Source organism: Gymnoscopelus braueri (assembly GCF_963280865.1).
Source record: "Gymnoscopelus braueri genome assembly, contig: SCAFFOLD_43, whole genome shotgun sequence".
NCBI lineage: Eukaryota > Metazoa > Chordata > Actinopteri > Myctophiformes > Myctophidae > Gymnoscopelus > Gymnoscopelus braueri.
This window is the reverse complement of record NW_027660609.1, coordinates 74885-95170: the sequence shown is the minus strand read 5'-3', so window position 1 is coordinate 95170 and position 20286 is coordinate 74885. Positions and strand designations below refer to the sequence as shown.

The window sequence follows — 20286 nt, the reverse complement described above, 5'->3', positions numbered from 1 at the left end:
CACGTTTCCAATGGGCTTTCAATTGGGCCCATTGGAGGCACCACCAATGCAAAGAGTTTCCCCCAGAACTTCCTCGTGTCCTGATGGCTGCACCTCACGACTGACACATCACTGTGTAGACAGTCTGGCAGAGATCTGTTCTCTGAGGAGTGTACTTTTCTAGTTCAAAAGTGTGTTAGCAGAGGATGGTTTCGATCCATGGACCTCTGGGTTATGGGCCCAGCACACTTCCGCTGCGCCACTCTGCTATGGGACCTCGAACCCATAATCCCTCGTTTAGGAGGCCAGTGCCTTATCCATTAGGCTACCGGGGCTGCAACAGGGGCTACCACTGCCTGTATTCTACTGTTCATGTGTTCATTCCTACATTCAGTCACAAGTGGACAAACCACTATAGCAGAGAGGTGTCAGTGAAGCGTGCTTTCGAATCACACCGCACTCTATCCAAAGTGCCTTTTAGATCACCTTTTAAAACACCATTCTGTTTGCTGCTGCTTTTAACAGTTATTTCCACCCTTTCTCTTCTGGATGATTTTCCTATGAATTGAACTGTTCACTGTAACTGTACATATTTTTATTTCCGATTTCTACTCGTTTATTTGCATAGTATATAGCACTATGGCTTGTTTCCATTGGGGTCCTTTAAATAAACGAGTAGAATAGAAATATATCTAATATTATTAAATATAGGTGTTTTAAAAGGCGATCAGAAAGGGGGGAAATAATAACTGTTAAAAGCAGCAGCAAACAGAATGGTATTTTAAAAGGCACTTCGGATAGAGTGTGGTGTGATTCGAAAGCACGCGTCAGTGAAAGAGAGAGAGAAAGAGGCAGTGGTGGAAAGTAACTAAGTAAGGCATTAGGAAGTCAGTTATAAAGCTGCATAAGGCAGTATGGAGGCAGTGATAACACAGTAATATAAGGCAGTATTATAAGGCAGTATAAATAATAACGCTGTCATAAGGTGCGTAAGGCAGTATGTATTCAGTAATAAGGCTGCATAAGGCAGTAGGGATGTCAGTAATAAGGCTGCATAAGCCAGTAGGGATGTCAGTAATAAGGCAGCATAAAGCATTAGAGGGTTAGTAATAAGGCTGCATGAGGCAATATGGTGTGAGTAATGACACAGTAATATGGCTGCATGAGGCGGTAGGGATTCGGTAATAACGCAATAATACGACTGCACAAGGCAGTAGGGAGTCAATAATAAGGCTGCATAAGGCAGTAGGGAGTCAATAATAATTAATATTATTATAATTATTATTATTATCATTATTATTATGTAGGGTATATTTATTTCAGTCTTCTAATCTTCATGTTTTAATGTTTTTTTCCCTTTTTTCTCACTCAGCTGATTATGCATTGAGGTTGGTCGGTGGCCCAAACAACTGTTCTGGCAGAGTGGAGATCTACTATAATGGCAGCTGGGGGACGGTGTGTGACAATCGTTGGGACATGAGTGATGCTAAGGTGGTGTGTAAAGAGTTGGACTGTGGATGGGCCCAGGCAGCACCACGGTCGGCCCACTTCGGACAGGGTGAAGGGAACGTCTGGCTGGATTATGTCGAGTGTGCAGGCACTGAATCTAGTTTATCACGGTGCAACATGCACCATCTAGGGTTTGGAATCAACAGCTGTGGTCACCATAAAGATGCTGGAGTTGTTTGTTCGGGTAAATATTAATACATAATTATAATATCATTAACTGCAGTGTTTGTATGTGTGATGGCATTTGTTAAAATGACATTTGTTAAAGGTCTAGTCTAGTGAAATGAAAAATATGTTTTTCAACATTTTTTTGCATAACCGTGGTCATCACTTGGACATACCTAACAATAGATGCCCAAAAATATATATTAAAAAAACATTCTTATGTATTTTTGTATCAAAAGTCCCTAAAAAGCCTATATTAATTACTTCCTGTGAACGAAAACGTGCTGCGTGATGACATAGATCAACTTTCATGAATATAAATTAATCTTGATTTCGTTCACCTGTGTGATTCCCATAGCTGCACGTTCCTCCAAACACAGCTGATTTTACTTACAGAGCTACTCCGTTTTGAATCTCATTCAAGATGACATCCTAACGGTCAGTGGCGTAACTGAGGGGTAGCAGAGGGGTAGAAGTGATGCGGTGCGGGGGGGCCACCAGCAGGGGGGGCCCCGCCTGCGCTGATACAAATATTTTTACTGCAAAAAAAAGGAAAAAGTTGATTTATATTGGTCAAATAGAACCAAATAGACCCGAATTAGACCCGGAACTTTTCGCACGCGCGCAGGTTGTGCACGCAGGTTGTGCACACATGTACGTGAAACTCACGCGGGAAGGCCCCGCGATTCTGCGTTACGCCACTGCTAACGGTGTATTACTCATTGTAAACTTAATCAGCAAAATACTAAAATATGTATCTGAAAACATTTTAGGTTAGAAATAAGCAACTTGGCAACAAACATTCTGCACAGTGGCCGTCTCTTTGTCTCCCTTGGCCAGCCTGCTCCTGCAGGCTACAAACAAAAACACTGCGTACCGCGTGAGTGAGATTCTACCGTGCCATAGCCTAAGGGATGTGGTGAATTGGTTGCGAGGCTGTTTCAGACTGAAACTTCAAAATAGAATGACCGAAAATGTCATTGCACTGGACCTTTAAAATTGCATCTGGTCATATGTCTGAATTAAACTCCTGGAGTTGATCATGATTCTTGTGGTGATAGCAGCTTTATTCTTCTCTGCATTAATAGCACACAGCTCACAGTATAATGAGATACAAGGAAGTAAGAAAGAAAAAAGATTTAAAAAAAAGACTAAACTAAAAAGGTAACAACATATATTTATATATGAATGGTGGTGGTCTGCAGAAGGTTAAAATTTTCTGAGTTGTTTAGAAAGACAACCCACCAGGAGGACGTAGGGCCTTCGTCCTACTCCTGACTACTAATGACAAACATCACCCTCCCCCCGAACATGGGACAATTGTGTTCGCATAGACGCCCCACAGTGGACTCAAACACACAAACTCCGAAGTGGTGGGCAGGGACTTTACCACTGCGCCACCTGAGCGTGACAACATTACGTTCATATTAGTTCATATTATTTCATACTGTACTGGAAAGATTCCTCATATTAGGATAGATATGACACTTAACATTATATTTGTGTTTTGTGGTTGCTCAGCCAAGTTAGTATACTCTATTATGAGGACAGTCCTGCACGTGTGTAGGGAAGATTTATTTGATGCTGCGTTGAGTTTAAATTTTGTTTCTTTCTTCTCACAGTTGATCGAGTGAGGGTGGTCAACGGCCCAAACTCCTGCTCCGGCAGAGTAGAGACGTACTACAATGACACCTGGGGGACGGTGTGTGACAGTCTCTGGGATCTGCAGGACGCCCAGGTTGTGTGTACACAGTTAGGCTGTGGAAGGGCCTTGTCAGCACCGGGGAAGGCACAATTCGGACCGGGTGGCGGGATAATCTGGCTGAATCACGTCAGATGTGCAGGCACCGAATCCAAGCTCTCGCGGTGTCATCATATGCCGATTGGACTCCACAACTGTGAACACAGTGACGATGCCGGTGTTGTCTGTGAGGGTAAATATGAAGGGCTGGCTATTCAAGCTTTAGTTTTGGTGCCATCAAAGTTTCAGGAGGAAAAGCAGCTTAAATTCCCCAAAACAGTGGGGGTGTGACCCATGTTTGGGTCGTGGACATATACATAATATATACATTTAAAAAAAACGTGTATATTATTTCAAAAGATTAAACAAAGTTTAAACAGACAAAATCACAATTTTTCATCAATTAAAAACACTATTCCAAAGTATTTCATAGATAGAATAAAAAAAAGTAGTGAAAATAGCAGATCTGCAAGCTTGCAAGCAGGCTAAGCGACGCGTTATGAGCTTGTAGATCTGTATTTTCACTAGTTTGGGTCCCGGGCAAATGTCTAATTTCTCTTTTGGGTCTCGAGTAAAAAAAAAAGGCAACCACTGGTTTAAATGGTCTAACTCCACAATTCATTATTAGTTAGTTCACAGACTTTTTACATGCGTTCAGCCATTACTTTTAACATGTACACTGTGATTAGAAAGAAATCATTGAGCTTCCTTTACAGGGTCTTATTTGATATGAATGTGTATTTCACTATTCAGCAATGTACAGTGCAAGTTTCATCTCAAATCTCTATTATAAGGGCAATCCTGCATGTATGCGGAGAATATTTATTTCATCAGTGGTGGAAAGTAACTAAGTACATTTACTCAAGTACCGTACTTAAGTCAAATTTTTAGGTACTTTTACTTTACTGGAGTACTTATTTTACTTTCCAGTTTTCAGTACTTTACTTCTACTCCACTACATTTCAGAGGCAAATATTGTACTTTTACTCCACTACAATTATTTGAAAACTTTAGTTACTAGTTACTTTGCAAATATAAATGATGATCTTATAAAACATACATTAACCCCTTTAGCCCTATTTTATACATAGGCTGTTTGAAAATAGCCGATCTACAAGCTCACAACGCATCGCGATGCGACGTGTTGTGAGCGTGTAGATCTGCTATTTTCAAACATTTTAGTACACACATTCTGAACACAGGCCTTTTACTTGTTACAGAGTATGTCTACATTGCAGTATTGATACTTTTACTTAAGTAAAACAATTTAGTACTTTTTCCACCACTGTCTTTCATGATGCAAATACAAATTTTTACGTTTTGTTTTGTTTTGTTTTGTGTTGTTTTGTCTCTCAGCTGGTTATCCAGTGAGGCTGGTTGGTGGCCCAAACTCCTGTTCCGGCAGAGTGGAGATGAAATATGGCGGCAGCAGCGGTGACGACGGCTGGGGGAGGGTGTGTGACAATGGCTGGGATCTGAAGGATGCCCAGGTTGTGTGTACACAGTTAGACTGTGGAAAGGCCCTGGGAGCACCTGGGAAGGCACGCTTCGCACAGGGTTCTGGAAACATCTCATTGGATCAAGTCAACTGTTCAGGCACCGAATCCAGTCTCTCACAGTGCAGGCATGCAGAGATCGGAAAGCACCACTGTCACGATGCTGGTGTTGTTTGTGATGGTAAATATAAATACATGTATCATTAACTGCAGTGTTGTTTGTTTGTATGTGCGTTGACATTTTGCTAAAATTGCATATAGTCAGATGTCTCCTGTCTGAATGAAACTGCTGCTGATCAGGCTACTTGTGGTAACCGCAGGTTTATTCTTCTCTGCATTAAGAGGACAAAGCTCACAGAATGTCTGTTCTCTTGGACAAAAAGAATGTTCTGTTAAAACGACATTATGGTTATGTTAGCTAACTGTACTGCAGAGATGTCTACTGGCAATAAAACACACAAAGAAAGTGAATAGCTGAACCAACCACTACAGTGAATCTAGTCTGCAATCCCAGGTAAACTTTTTCTGTGACCTAAAAAAAGAGAAACAATGCTCAGTATTTTACTCAGTATGGATAAGAGCATTCTGAAAAAAGTACAAATGTATTCAAAGAGGAAGAAATTCAAAGGCCACCTACAGATTGACATATCCCACTACACATGCGGCCGCCGCCTGGCACACATGAAGCTTTATGCGTCATGTTGCATTGAATTATTTTTCTAGTAGTTGTAGAGTAGTTCTATCATGAAACAAGCAAATTATGCAAAAACTGCAATAAATCTTAGGAATCTCAGGAATACTATTGACAGAGTGTGATGTGCTTCAGTTTGGACATTTCCTGATTTCCTGTAGGATAGTGTAGTTTTACAGCCCCACTTCCACCCTTCTGCCACAAAATGAATCCATACATTTTCTCCAAACACAGACTGCATCAAATATAACTAAATATGGTAAATGATACAGTGATACCTCCCTGACAGAATCGCCAGACTAATTTATTTTATATTTTTGGAACATAGTTCCTATATTATGTGATTTTTGAAGAGGAAGAATTATTTACCAATTACCCAAGGGGTGTGGTTGATGTCAGCACTTCTGTACTCTATTAGGATAGATATCATGCGTAACATTAATATTAGAGGGGGTATTTCACTTTTCAGCATACGTGGTGTATAGAGCGAGTTCCAGGGGGTCCCCAGCAAAATGTGTTAGTACAGCATCACAATAATTTTAACCACTGTATCCATTTATGTTGGCTATTCAACAATAGCAGATATACAAGGCCACAGCTTGTACATCCGCTATTTTTGAAAGATTTTGACAAATCTCTAAAATGTTGTCATTATATTATTATTGTTATGATATTTTGGGGCTTTTATGCCTTTCTTGATAGTATTTAGTGGAGACAGACAGGAAACAGGGAGAGAGAGATGGGGAGTGACACGCAGCAAAGGTTGTCGGGATTGGGATTCGAACCCTCAATGCACTTTCAGGCTGCTTTAGAACCTATGTGGTATGCGCCTGGACCGCTAGGCCAGCGTGCACCCTAAAAATTGAATTTTTAACATAAATTCTTCTCCTCTGGGGGTCCATTGGCACAAAACCTTTTCTGATGGGGGTCCACGTCAAATACATTATACATTTGGGGGTCCTTGACTTGAAAAAAGTTTGAGAACCACTGGTACAGAATATTTCATTCGGGCTGCTAATTGTCACATTTGTATGTGTTTCTTCTCACTCAATTGATGATTCAGATTATGCGGTGAGGCTGGCCGGTGGTCCAAACTCCTGTTCTGGCAGAGTAGAGGTCTACTACTCCTACATCTGGGGGACGGTGTGTGGTGAAGACTGGGATCTGAGCGATGCCGAGGTGCTGTGCAGACAGTTGGACTGTGGATGGGCCGTGTCGGCACCGGGGTCATCGACCTTCGAACGGGGATACATGAACACCTGGTTGACTGACGTCAGCTGTGCGGGCAACGCATCGAGGCTCTCGGAATGCAGACATGCAGACATTGGAAAAGGCAAATGTTATTCCAGTGAAGATGCTAGTGTTGTTTGTTCAGGTAAATATGAATATATTTCATTAGTAACACATTCGGTGCCAGAGTTTTATTAAAACAGTGTATGTTTAGTGCCAGAGATCTCACTGTTTGTAACGCTGCGCTGTTTAGAGCTGTAGACTCCACGACAAGCACCCGGATGTAAACAATGGATGCGTGTACGACGATGGATGGTCCTGGCTAACGCCTGGAACAATGACATCTCTCACACGAGACGCCATTGCGGAGTGATCACGCACTGAAAATGACTCGTTTTCCCCACTGTAAAATTCCAAAGCTGCGCTAGCCCCCCCCTTGTGGAAAAAAACACGAAGATTGAAAAAAGGCAGATCTACAAGGTCATAGCTCAGTGGGGCCATGTGCCACGCTATGAGCTTGTATATCTGCTATTTTGGAATAGCCAACCAATACTAAATATATATAGCTAAAATCAAAAATGACTTTCCCGGTTTTAATGGGTTAACACCAAAGTTGATTTGATTGATTGATTGCTTGATTGCTTGCAGTTGTGTCATGGCTCTTTGTGTTTCATTGTCTTTCAGAGGGTGTGATTCTGACTCCAGGAGCAATTGCAGGGATTGTTATTACAGTGATTATTATCATCTTATTGGCAGCAACACTGGGATTTTTGTACTGGAAAAAGAAGACGCAAACTAGTAAGTATTTATTTTTCAAATCTATATTTGATATATCCATTTATGTCTTTATAATGATAACAACGTGAAGATGAGAATGATTATAGTGTCTCCACATTGACTAATCACTGTCTCACATCTCTGCTTTGACAGGAGAAATCACCAGCTCTAGCAAATTTCAACAAGGTAAGTGTGTGCGTGGAACAGTGATGGAGGAAGTACTCAAATGTTTTAACTTAAGTAAAAGTATCAATACCCTATTGTAGAAATAGTCTGTTACAAGTGCAAGTTCAGTATTAAACATTTGACTGAGTAAAAGTACAAAAGTGTTGGCATCAAAATGTACTTAAATACTATATTGGCGGCTCTCCACTGGCTACCTGTTAGCTCAAGAAGCGATTTTAAGATTTTACTCATTACTTTTAAAGCCCTGCATGGACAGGCTCCCAAGTACATTATTGATATGCTGGAGCCCTACAAGCCGGAGCGTAACCTAAGATCCTCAGGCAAGGCTCTGTTGGTCGCTCCTGCAGCAAACCTTGTTACCCGGGGTAAGCAGGCTTTTTCGGTCCGGGCCCCTGGGCTCTGGAACGCCCTCCCCGAGAAGCTGAGGCTGGCACAATCGGTGCTTTCTTTTAAATCTCTCCTGAAAACACACTTGTATGCTAAATGTTTTTCTTAAGTCTATTTGCTTTTAACTGGCACTTTTAATTATATTTCTGTATATTGTTGTTTCATGTTGTTACTATTGCTTGGTTGTTTTTATTACTTGTTTTGACATGTCTGTAAAGCACTTTGGAACATTGTTTAGAAAAGCGCTATACAAATAAATTCATTTTCATTTATCATTATCATTAAAGTACCAAAAGTAAAAGTACTCATTATAAAGAAGGTCAAATTTCGCAAGCTTTCAAATGTATAAAATGTATAAAAATAATTCTACAAGCTCACAACGCATCTCTTTGCGACGCTTTGTGAGATTGTAGATCGGCTATTTTCAAATTCCCAAAGTATATATATATATATATATATATATATATATATATATATATTGGCTGGGTCTAAAAAAAAAATATTTTAAGTAACTACTGTAGTAACTAAAGTTTTCAAATAATGATAGTGGAGTAAAAGTACTCCATTTGCCTTTGAGAAGTAGTGGAGTAGAAGTACAATTATTGAAAATTGGAAGTACTGTACTTAGTTACTTTCCACCTCTGGTGTGTAATACATGTCTGCATGCTGTGTAAGCACATGAGTTATACACAAGCATCGATGATAATATAATCCAATATTTCATATTGTTTCAGGTGAAGAAGAGGTCAACCAGGGTAAGGGTTATATTGTTCACATTTGTGTATGCAGTAAAGCTAAATGTAGCTTTTGTGTTAGTTAACATGATTTATAATATACCCCCTGTAGTATCAGTTTGTATACAATCTATACATATACCATCCATAATGTACTTGCAGTGTTCCAATGCATGCTATCAACTGCTGCATTGCATCTAGCATTTTGCTATGGTTAAAGCCTCACTATGTGACTTTTTTTAATGCATAAAATGTAATTTTGTCCAATCTGTATGGTAGAATATGTTAATACAATATAACTTTGACACAATATCGTGTCGAAGGTCATGTCTCACCTAGACACAGGATCTGAGGACATTTTTGACCTGGCAGGCTCTATTAGCTCAATGGTAAAAATGTCAGCACTTGCGCAGGAAACAAGGTTCAAATCCGGGCTAGAAAAGGAAAGTTACATAGTTCTGCTTTAAATAAATATTTAAATAATAACTGCAACAACTATAATAATTACACACACACACACACACACACACACACACACACACACACACACACACACACACACACACACACACACACACATATTCATTCAACATATATAAATACCTGGTATATTGATACTGCCCAAGCCTTTATGTCCGTATGAATGAATGAATCTATCATCTATTCTTTTTTTTCACATTCGTTTTTTTGTCACTGTAATAAATTCTTCTTCTATTTCTCATTCTCTTTGTTTTGTCTTCATTCTTCCATTTCTTTGTTTCCTCGTTACATTTCATATAACCACGTGATGACAGGGGCTCCACTGAACAAGGTAAGAAAATACCAAAATACCTCAATTGTGTGTGTGTGTGTGTGTGTGTGTGTGTGTCAGTTGTTCATAAACCTGGGGGGAGTTATTTTTTATCTCTGTGGAACCGTCCAGCCTTGTGTGGTGGGAGAGACACACAGGTAACTCACATGTTCAGGTGGACAGTGTTTTTGTGGTTTCAGGTTACTGTAGACAGTACCATACAGACATAACATTGTTCAATAAAACTCAGACATGATATGAGTGAAATAACATGACTGTGTTCAACAGGATGCTGGTGGTGGCTTGACTTCAGTTGAAACGGTTGCAGAAAAAGGTGAGCTTTTTATTTTGTCCTTGGTACAGTTTAATGCCTGAGATAACCAGTGAGTAGGTTGGTGGCTGGTGCTAACTTTAGTTTGCCAGGGTGTACATCCTCAATATCTTATTACAAAACTACAAATCTACCACTTATTACACTACTATTTAAGTGGGGCTGTAGAGATGCAGAGAGCAACATTTCCTGTGATGCATTCATCTCAACCACTCTTATTTTCTCTTGTAAACTAAAGCAATATGCTGAGTCTGTGGTTTGCTGTGAATGTTAGAACAGCTAAGAGGTGATGAGGAGCAGAGGGCCTCAGAGCATACAGTATATCAATAATACAAATATTATTCTGCCAAGCAGTGTATTTCTTTATCAACATTAACATAATGTTTGCCAAACAACACACAGACACACAGCGGCAGTGAAAGCATGCTTAAAGAGTGGGGCGCTTATTGTCATTCTGTCTTGATATCACACACTTCGATGACTTCAGAGAGCAAGGGTCCCGGGGACACTGCGTGCGCCTGGCAATGTTCAATTAGTCTAAAAGCTTGTAGATCGGCTGTTTTCACAATAATTATCCGTGGAACCATGTCAAACTAAATTGAATGCCTCAACTCCTACAATTCCAAGTGCTTGTCAGGGTGGGGGGTCCGCAGTTCAAATATGATTATTTTTGGGGGTCACGGCCTGAAAAGGTTGAGAACCGCTGGTCTAGCGGACCACAGCAGTGCAAGCGACGTGTGTACTATCTCCAGAGTCATGGAGATACACATTCTAGGAACCACAATCCCTCCTCTATGACAAGATTCAAGTTGAGAAGACGAGCATGAAAAATTAGGAAAGCACAAATTCAGAGATATGTGGTGGCAGTCACAATTCTGTTAGAGCTTTCTTCACTTCATATAATATTTCCCCCGCAAAGAAACACATTAGATGAACAGCAGCTTACATTGTGTTCTACCTCTATTCACAGACACTCAGTGACAACCTGCTGATGACAGAGAGACCAGATGGATCTGAACAGAGAGAGTGAGACCTGTTGATGACGGAGAGAGCAGGGTTCCCAAGGGATGGTCATCCCTCCAAGCGTTTGCATTTGACCACATTTTCTCTAGAGTTGTTCCGATACCGATACCAGTATCGGAAAAGCTGCCGATACACTGCCTAAAATGCTGGTATCGGTATCAGTGAGTATGGCAGTCTATGCCATTCCGATACCATTTATCACATGAAGATATTTTGAATGCTTCAGGTGATGTTGCACTACTGTTTTACGGTATATATTTGATTTCATTTTTTTATTCCTAGATCAGTGGTTCTCAAACCTTTTTAATTTAAAAGGACCCCCATAACTCTGAGAGTGTACAAATGTACGGGTCCATTTGGCTCCATTTGTTCACTCTCAGAGTTACAGACCTGTAAGGGTCCATTTGGAACCCCCTCAAGGAACCCAGATGGTCCCTGGACCTCACTTTGAGAACCACGGTCCTAGATTTGTGTAAATTACACACTGGTATCGGATTGGTACTCAGTATTGACCGATACGCAAGTTATGGGTACCAAATGTGCTCTTTACGGGTCCGTTTTATCAAGTATAGAGGGTTTAAGTGGTACTGAATTTGTAGCTCAACAAAAGCGGAGGACAATTTAACTCTAAATTAATCACGATAAACGATAATAACGATTATCGGCCCATCACTGGTGCAGCGAGATAAGTCGGCCTGTCCTGCCTTCTCTGTCTGTCCTGCCAGGATGGTGTGAAGTGGATGCCTGACATCATCCACGATGACCTGCATCTTCTTCCAGTCAGTCCCTCCCCAGTGAGTCCAGTGGCTTATCCAACCTCTTAGCATCAGTGGTGGAAAAAGTATACTATTTTTCTTTTTTACTTAAGTTAAAGTATCAATACTGCAATGTAGAAAAACTCTGCTACAATTAAAAGTCTGGCATTCAAAATGTACTTGAGTAAGAGTACAAAAGTACAACATTTGCCTTTAAGATGTAGTGGAGTAGAAGTAAAATTATTGAAAATTAGAAGTACTCCAGTAAAGTAAAAAAAAATAAAAATACCTACAAATTGTACATAAGTACAGTACTTGAGTAAATGTACTTTCCACCACTGCAATACAGTCCCCAGTGAGTCCAGTGGCTTATCCAGCCTCTTAGCATCCTTGTCTGGCACTCTGTCTCCCCAGCAGACTGCAGCATAAAAGAGGATGCTGATTAAAAAAAACATGTGCAGTATTTCACTGCACATATTAAAAGGACCATGCCTCCTCAGGAAAAAAAGAGCTGACTGATCCTTTCTGTAGAGCAGTGGTTCTCAAACTAGGGGTCAGAACCCCCAGGGGGTCCCCAGATAATTTTGGGGGGTCCCCAGATGATTAGCTTAATGTGCAACATTGTTTTCTCACTCAACAGTAAACAAACCAATATACAGTACAGTATAAGCAGGGTATCTGCACATTTCTGAAGTTACAATTTAATTACTTTTAAGGTGAAACTAGGTGACTATTTTCACAATGTTTCTCTCAACTGAGTCAATCTAAATGTAATGCCTTAACTACTAACATTTCAAGTGCTTGTCAGGGCGGGGGTCCGCAGTTCAAATATGATTTTTAAAAAATGGGGGGGGGTCACGACCTGAACAGTTTGAGAACCCTTGCTGTAGAGGGCATCTGTGTTTAGGGACTAGTCCAGCTTTTTGGTCCAAATGTACAACTAGAGACAATTTGCATTCATCAGACAATCTTATCCAGAGTGACCTAAACTGTCAAATCAGAGTAAATCAAACCTAGCATCTGTCTAAATAACATGCTATCTAAATATTAATATTCACATTGGAAACAAGTGTTTCATTACGCTTTTATGTGTTTATCTATCCTGGGTTTTAGTTATATTGTGATTACCTGTATTTCTTTTGCCAAAATCTAAGCTAATCAAATCAAATCAATAGCATTCTTAACATTTTTGGTCAAGCTAAACTAATCTAAATAACAATAGCATGTGAACAAGTAACCAACATGAATCTGCATAGTATAACTAGCATCAATCAAAAAAAGATATATTATACCACTTGATTTGGTCCATTTACTCATCAGACCTGAGCAGAGAGCAGCTAGCTTAGATCTCTAATTGATAAGACTTTGAGACAAGAGACACTCCACAGTATAGATGCATGTATGAGTTGTTATTCTGTATATAATGACGTCTATTGGCTAAATGTTACAGTGGTGTAGTGGTGTGAGTGTGTATATTCTAATGTTCCATATCATTTCAAGGTGGGCTTTGGCATAAAGGAGCAACGCTCTGTGAATGTAAAACATTCTCAGAAATAATTATCAATATATCAATATATAACTTAAAGTGATAGTTTACTCAAAAATGATACATGTTCTACTTGTTATAAGTAATATATGAGCTAGTACTGTTTGCAAAGTAACAGTTTCTAATGTTTCTAATGGAAAAGTTGCATTAATTCACGTGACTGGATTATAGTCCAGTAATATTGTCACTTGACCTCCCACTAATTGCAACAAAAACAAACTCAACTGATTTTGTGTCCTAAATATGTCCTGAATGAGAGGGAAAAAGTCGCAAGGAATGGACCCTTCGCTAAACCCCACCCCAAAAGCGATTGTCCAATGCCAGCTTAGAAACCGTTGTTAGCCTGGCACAGGTCTGGCAAGCTTTCGTCACCTGCCATAGCTGTCGATGTTATTTCACCCGCACACACACACACACACACAATAATTTGCAACATAATAGCAAGAACAGGAATAATACCATGATAACGCAATGGTGACTAATGACTATGAACCAGCAACAGATTCCACATACCCAAAACCGTTGGAGGGTTATTTTCCCAATCTGAAATCTGCGTTTAAACTGCAAGGCTGCATGGCTGAGTTGTTGAACACATACACAGTTTAACGTCGGGAAAGTTACACGACTCACTCGCCCAGGTGTTGTCACTAATCACCGTAATCATAACAAAATTCAGAATCATATCGCTGCCTGTTTCGGATTCCGCACGTTAAAGTATATTCATTCATTTGTTCGTCTATTTATTAACTGCTACTGTAGTCTTACCCTGCGGTACATGAAAACTCCCGTTACAGTCATGGATCAACTTCAACCTGGTGTTTGCACTTTCTCCATTTACGGTCCGTACATCTATAGAAACGTTCAGATTTCAAATTGCTTACCCTATGGCCACGGATGTTAAAATGATGCACGGGACTCTCAAAAGTACCCGTATATTCTGTATTCAATAAAAAGCATTTTAATCTGATCGGTGGCCATTTTCTCATAGAGTTATAATGTATCAGAGTGCAATACACCTACCAACCGATAGGGTCGCTTGGTTGAAAGTATATGGAGAAAATGGCCACCGATCAGATTAAAATGCTTTTTATTGAACAATACGGATGATACGGGTACTTTTGAGAGCCCGTACATAAATGTAACATCCGTGGCCATGGGATAAGCACTTTATATTTGACATAATGAACGTTTCTGTAGATGTACGGGCTATAAATGGAGAAAGTGCAAACACCAGGTTGAAGTTCATCCATGACGGTCGAGACAGACGACCGTCGTGTATCCATGGCTAGTACTCCCTCTAACATTTCCCGTGTTTTTAGTTTATTGAAATAATGTCATGCACATTTGTCCAGTGCATAGCCTACTGCAGGCCTTGTTGACTAGATTTAGAAGAGATTTTGAAGCTATTGCTGCTGAAATTATCGATTATTTTTAAGGGGAAAAGCCGTCATTTAACATGCAAGTCAATGGGTGAGACCAGGCCTGGGTGTGACTAACTTCGCACCACCAGTCACAGAGTGGAGTGGGTGGGACTTAGCGAAGGGTCCATTGCATGTAGGGAAATTATTTTAATTAAAAATGGCCGCCATCCACACTATTATTACATAATACAATTATATATCTTGAAAACCGAACACTGTATGAAGTCGACATTTGTCAGGTGTGTTGCTGGGGACCCAGGGAAACGCAGTATCAAGTTTGAACTTGTTTGGATGAGCGGATCTTTAGAAAGCTGCAATTAAGTGGCCCATTCAAAACAGGCATATTAAGTATAGGCATTCTATGGATAATAAGGGGTTAACCTAGGACAAATTGCAACAGAAACTCTTTCAACTTTTTTTGTATCATAAATATGTTAGTTATAACATATCAAAAGTCCTAAGAAATCCCAGTGGTGGAACATATTGAAAAATGCTTAAATAGGTGATGTGCTTATGTCACAATTTCCCATTGACGCCCATGTTAAAAAAGATTTAAGCATGTTTCCTTGTCTAATTTCCACACAAAAGGTTCAATACTGTCCACTATCAACCAGAAACTGTGTTGGATGCATTACAGTGCTTGTTAAAAAAAAATATGAAACTAATCTTAACCCTTCAAGTGCCATTTATGTATGTTATGCATTATGCATTTGTATGCACTCGGTTTTCATGTTCATTTCATATATATTCTTATGTGAAGCACTGCATTTTGTTGTGAAGATACCATCTTCTCTAAGTAAGTGGGCAATCCCCAACACCCATCACATGAACAATGATGAGAGAGTCTTAACTGGGCAACTCCCATATGAAAAATTACCATACACTGATTGCTAATCACAAACATTACCAATTTTTTTTGCTAAAACATTATACTTTTTATGTTGTAAATGGTAAACGGTAAATGGTGCATTTGTATAGCGCTTTTATCCAAAGCGCTTTACATAGATTGTGCATTACATTCACCCATTCACACACACATTCATACACCGATGGCGGAGGAAACCATGCAAGGCACCAACCTGCTCATCGGGAGCAATTAGGGGTTCAGTGTCTTGCTCAAGGACACTTCGACACTAACTCTGGGGGAGCCCCGAACTGGGAACCTTGCAGTTTCCAGTTCACTCTACCCCGGCCACTCTACCCCTGAGCCACTGCCGCCCCATGTTGTATCTGGTAGGTCATAGATGTAGATGTTAAAACAGCATTGAGGAGAGAACACACCCTTACGGAATACCATTCCTCAGTCATCTGAGCCAGCTGTGCTGGCCATTACTGGTCTGTAGAGTGAAGCTGCGGTTTGACAGCATCTCCATGATGAAGTTCACCATATTTTGATCAGGGATTGTCCTTCAAAACTTCAGGTGGAATTCACAGTGTCAGACTATTTTCGGGTTTAGTAATTAAAAAAAAAAGAATCTAAGTTCCGATTTCGAAAACATTTTTAATTCACTTCATAATAATAATATTAATAACAATAATAATAATAACTTTATTTCACTTTCATACAGAAAATGCAGCTTAAAGTGCTTCACATAAAAATGTATATGAAATGAACATTAGTTCATAACAATGCATAAAATTCAGCAATAGCACTCGAAGGGTTAAGGCTTTTTTTCTTTTTCTTTTTACAAGCGCTGTACTGCATCCAACAGTTTCTGGTTGATAGTGGGCAGTATTGAACCTTTTTTGTGGAAATTAGACAAGAAAACATGCTCAAATCCTTTTTTAACATGGGCGTCAATGGGAAATTGTGACATCACCTATTTAAGCATTTTGACATTTTGTAGTGTGATATTGTGTGCGCATAATTTTATTGAGTTGTTTGATCAGTACTTGATCAGTTGTGTGATTATGTGATCATAATAAATTATTGTCACTGATATTCTGTATCCATTTTGCTACAAGGAACAAATACAGCATAGTCAAATCTAGCAGAAAGGGCCAAAAAGTGTTATACTTACAGGTCATTTTCAAAACTTTCCCTTCATACGATTCCTTGCGACTTTTTTTCTGTGATTCAGGACATATTAAGGATCCAAAATCAGCTGAGTTTGGTTTTGTTGCAATTAGTGGGAGGTTGACCCCATTTTTGCTTAAAATGCCTGGACTATTAGGCCACACATGTCATGCGCTCTGCATTGTGCACAGTACAGCGTCTTCCTTACTTCCTTCACAGGTTTTACCAATGATACTAATGAAGGCTCTGTTCCATTTCACATAGCACAGTGGTTCTCAAACCTTTTAATTTTAAGGACCCCCATAACTCTGAGAGTGTACAATTGGAACCAAATGGACTCGTAAGGGCCCATTTGGTTCCATTTGTAGGTGTTAAACACCTGTATTTTTAAAAAAAAATGTATTTTGCCGCAGACCCCCATCTGAAACGATTTTGTGCCAAGACCACCATACAAGGTATCCATTTTTTTTAATAGTCAATTTACAAGGTTAAAGTGATTACATTGATTTGGATATTATATTAACTAATTTTACTGGGGACCCCCTGGAACCCCCTCAAGGACCCCATTTTGAGAACTACTGACCTACAAACCCTGTGTGTATAAAAGCAGTGTTGGAACAGACTGTATCCAATCGTTGATTTGTTCTATAATTTCAGAGTACACAACAAAACAACTAGTGTTGACTAGATATACAATAATACAGATTAAGCTTTTCCTAATCAGTGTTTGTAGAATCAGGGTCAATTCAACCAGTGAGGAGGACACATGTTGACATTAGACCACCAGTCCAATAAACAATATGATGACAATAATAAACAGATGCTCTAAGTATTCATTATGTCACATTTCTGACAGTCATTTTCTATGTGTAATGATGTCTTAATAACTCTTACCAGGACATGTATAATAAATAAATAAATAAATAAATTAAGTTATTCTGCATAAACTACAACAACTTTGTAACGGTCAGAAGTTGAAGACAAGAAAGCTGCTCCAGTCTCATGAGATTGTAACAACTTGTAGGCTGTTGTTGCCCTATAATGCCACCAGGTGTCATCAGAACACCACCTCATAGGCTGTGGGCATTTAGACAGCTGGTAAACACAGCTGGACATAAACCATAATACCACTAATAGTGTGTGTTATGAATATGTCTCAGCATTTAAATAATATATTTACATAAATGAAATAAAACCACAGTTAAAAGTATTGTTAGCAATACCTCAATGTAGAAGAAATACTAACGAAAGTCAAGATCACACACACACACACACACACACACACACACACACACACACACACACACACACACACACACACACACACACACACACACACACACACACACACACACACACACACTAAGCTTTGTATTAGATTGGTACCTTACATAACAACCTCTACAGGAACAGTTTTCCTCTAGTCTGTCATGGCACTTCCTAAATACTGCATACGTTTTTGCTGATTTGTTTTACAATTTATGTATTTAAAGGGATACTTCACTTTCGGGCCGGGGACACATTTAAAGAAAATATTAAAAATAAATGAAAAAAGTTATGGAAAATTCATGGCCCCCTCACACATTAGTAGGACACTCTAATGTGTGAGGGGGCCATGAATTTTCCATAACTTTTTTCATTTATTTTTAATATTTTTTTTAAATGTGTCCCCGGCCCTAAAGTGAAGTATCCCTTTAACTGTACTGTAAAAAAGAAGCATTGATTGTTTCTATGGTATTGTCAGGTTCTTACCATATCCCATCTAATAAATTGTTCAGTTTCCCAATAAGTTAACACAACCTTACCATTACATTCCACAATGTTTTACACAATGCCATGCAATAAAGCATTTACTGGGAACTTTGTAAAACTGTAAATACAGTATAAACATTTCCAGTATTAAGCTACTAAATAATACCACACACATAGCACAGAAATACAGAGCTATATAGTCGGGTCACACAGTGAGGTTCTGTGACCATCCTTTGGCAAGGATGTTTTGACGATTGATTTGACCTCTATGGACCCTTTAGAAAAGATTTAGCCCCCAGGTCCCTCCCAAAAATCCCGGCATTTTTTGCTAGACAGCCAAATTCAAAATGGCGCCCGGCGCCATCTCTAAAAATTTACTTTTGATCTGGATGACCTAGAATCATGTATGAAGGCACTTTTCCATACAAGTCAACCATGAGGATTCCAAATCTGACACAGTTTTAATCATACAACTTTGTTTTGACCGCGAAATTTCAAGATGGCTGCCATCTAGTACTGTGAACAATCATATTTGAACCGGGGAACAACCCCCAATTTGTTTGATTCCGTTCCACATATAGATATAGAGTTTGACTCTTTCCCGTTTAATCCAGCCTCACCCACACTTCACACCCTACAATCAGCCATGCCTGCCTGTGATGAGCTCGTTGTGGACTTTAAATCAGCCCATTCTGCAGGAGAGGAGAAGTTAAACATCTTCTTGCGGGACCGAGTGTTCAGTAAGAATAAATCCCTCCATGCACCTGTGAGTTTGAGCAAACGTTTGACATTTTCCAAGCATGCATGCATAGAGAAGCCCGGCGAGGAACTCAAGGCAAGAGCTGATGAAATGGAAAGAAGCGCTCTCAAAGCAGTGATCAACCTGGTTGAGGACAGTCAACTTGTCAAGCTCCCGAGCTGCTGGAACACCGTGTTGTTGAGGAATGTGTGGTCTTATTCAACCCCAATGGCACATACAGGAAGACACAGAAGAGCAAGCTCATCCAGAAGCTCTCCCTCCAAACAATTGCTATTAAAGAACCCTATGTTGCTCTCATTGACATGGGCATGATCTGGAGGATGGCAACTCCATCAGCGGATGATCGGCAGACCCAAGACGGCAGCCCATACAAGTGGTTGGACTATGTCCAAAAGGTGTCATCCATCATCCTTGCCCGCCATCGTGGTGCTCACCGTATCATCTGTGTGAATGATCCATACGATGCAGCCTACTCCACTAAAGATGATGAGCGAGACCTGCGCATACAAGGTAAGGTACATGTACCAAACACGTACATGAAATTGGATGACCCCTTCCCCTCTGCCAAGGCATTCAAAACGCTACTGTGTAGTGTCAGCAACAAGGGACGGTTGCAAAAATGTATATGCAGCCACCTCACCGACCTGGCACAGAATGTGAATGCAGAGATTGTCTACTCTGTTGGCCCACATAGCACCAACTTGTCAACACAACAACCGATGGAAGACTACAGCATTGAACAGTCGGAAGCTGACACCATCCTCTTCACTGTTTATGCTGGTCTACGGCAGTCAGACTACAGTGGCCCAGTTGTTATTGATGCAGCTGATACTGATGTCTATGTCGCAGCATCGGTCATCTCACAGCAGCTCCCTGGCATGCTATGCATCAAGAAAAACAAAGAGACAGTCCTCTGTCGTGGCATGCTGACAGATGAGATGGCAGACTGTATTGTGCAGCTACACTGTTTTACAGGCTGTGATGCCAACTCAGGAT

The 20286-nt window shown here is 40.0% G+C and overlaps 1 protein-coding gene across 1 annotated transcript in view; it reads left to right on the top strand.

The window, feature by feature from the left end:
* LOC308081384 (scavenger receptor cysteine-rich domain-containing group B protein-like) overlaps positions 1–9247 on the top strand; it is a gene marked incomplete at both ends in the record, with an annotated part of 48000 nt that extends 38753 nt beyond the window's left edge. The window contains 8 exons of the mRNA XM_080457758.1: positions 1352–1672; positions 3276–3587; positions 4751–5071; positions 6645–6956; positions 7496–7609; positions 7742–7774; positions 8896–8916; positions 9219–9247. Coding sequence (XP_080313884.1) covers positions 1352–1672; positions 3276–3587; positions 4751–5071; positions 6645–6956; positions 7496–7609; positions 7742–7774; positions 8896–8916; positions 9219–9247 — 1463 coding nt within the window. The remainder of the gene's footprint in view (positions 1–1351; positions 1673–3275; positions 3588–4750; positions 5072–6644; positions 6957–7495; positions 7610–7741; positions 7775–8895; positions 8917–9218) is intronic.
* Between the last annotated feature and the right edge of the window lie 11039 nt (positions 9248–20286).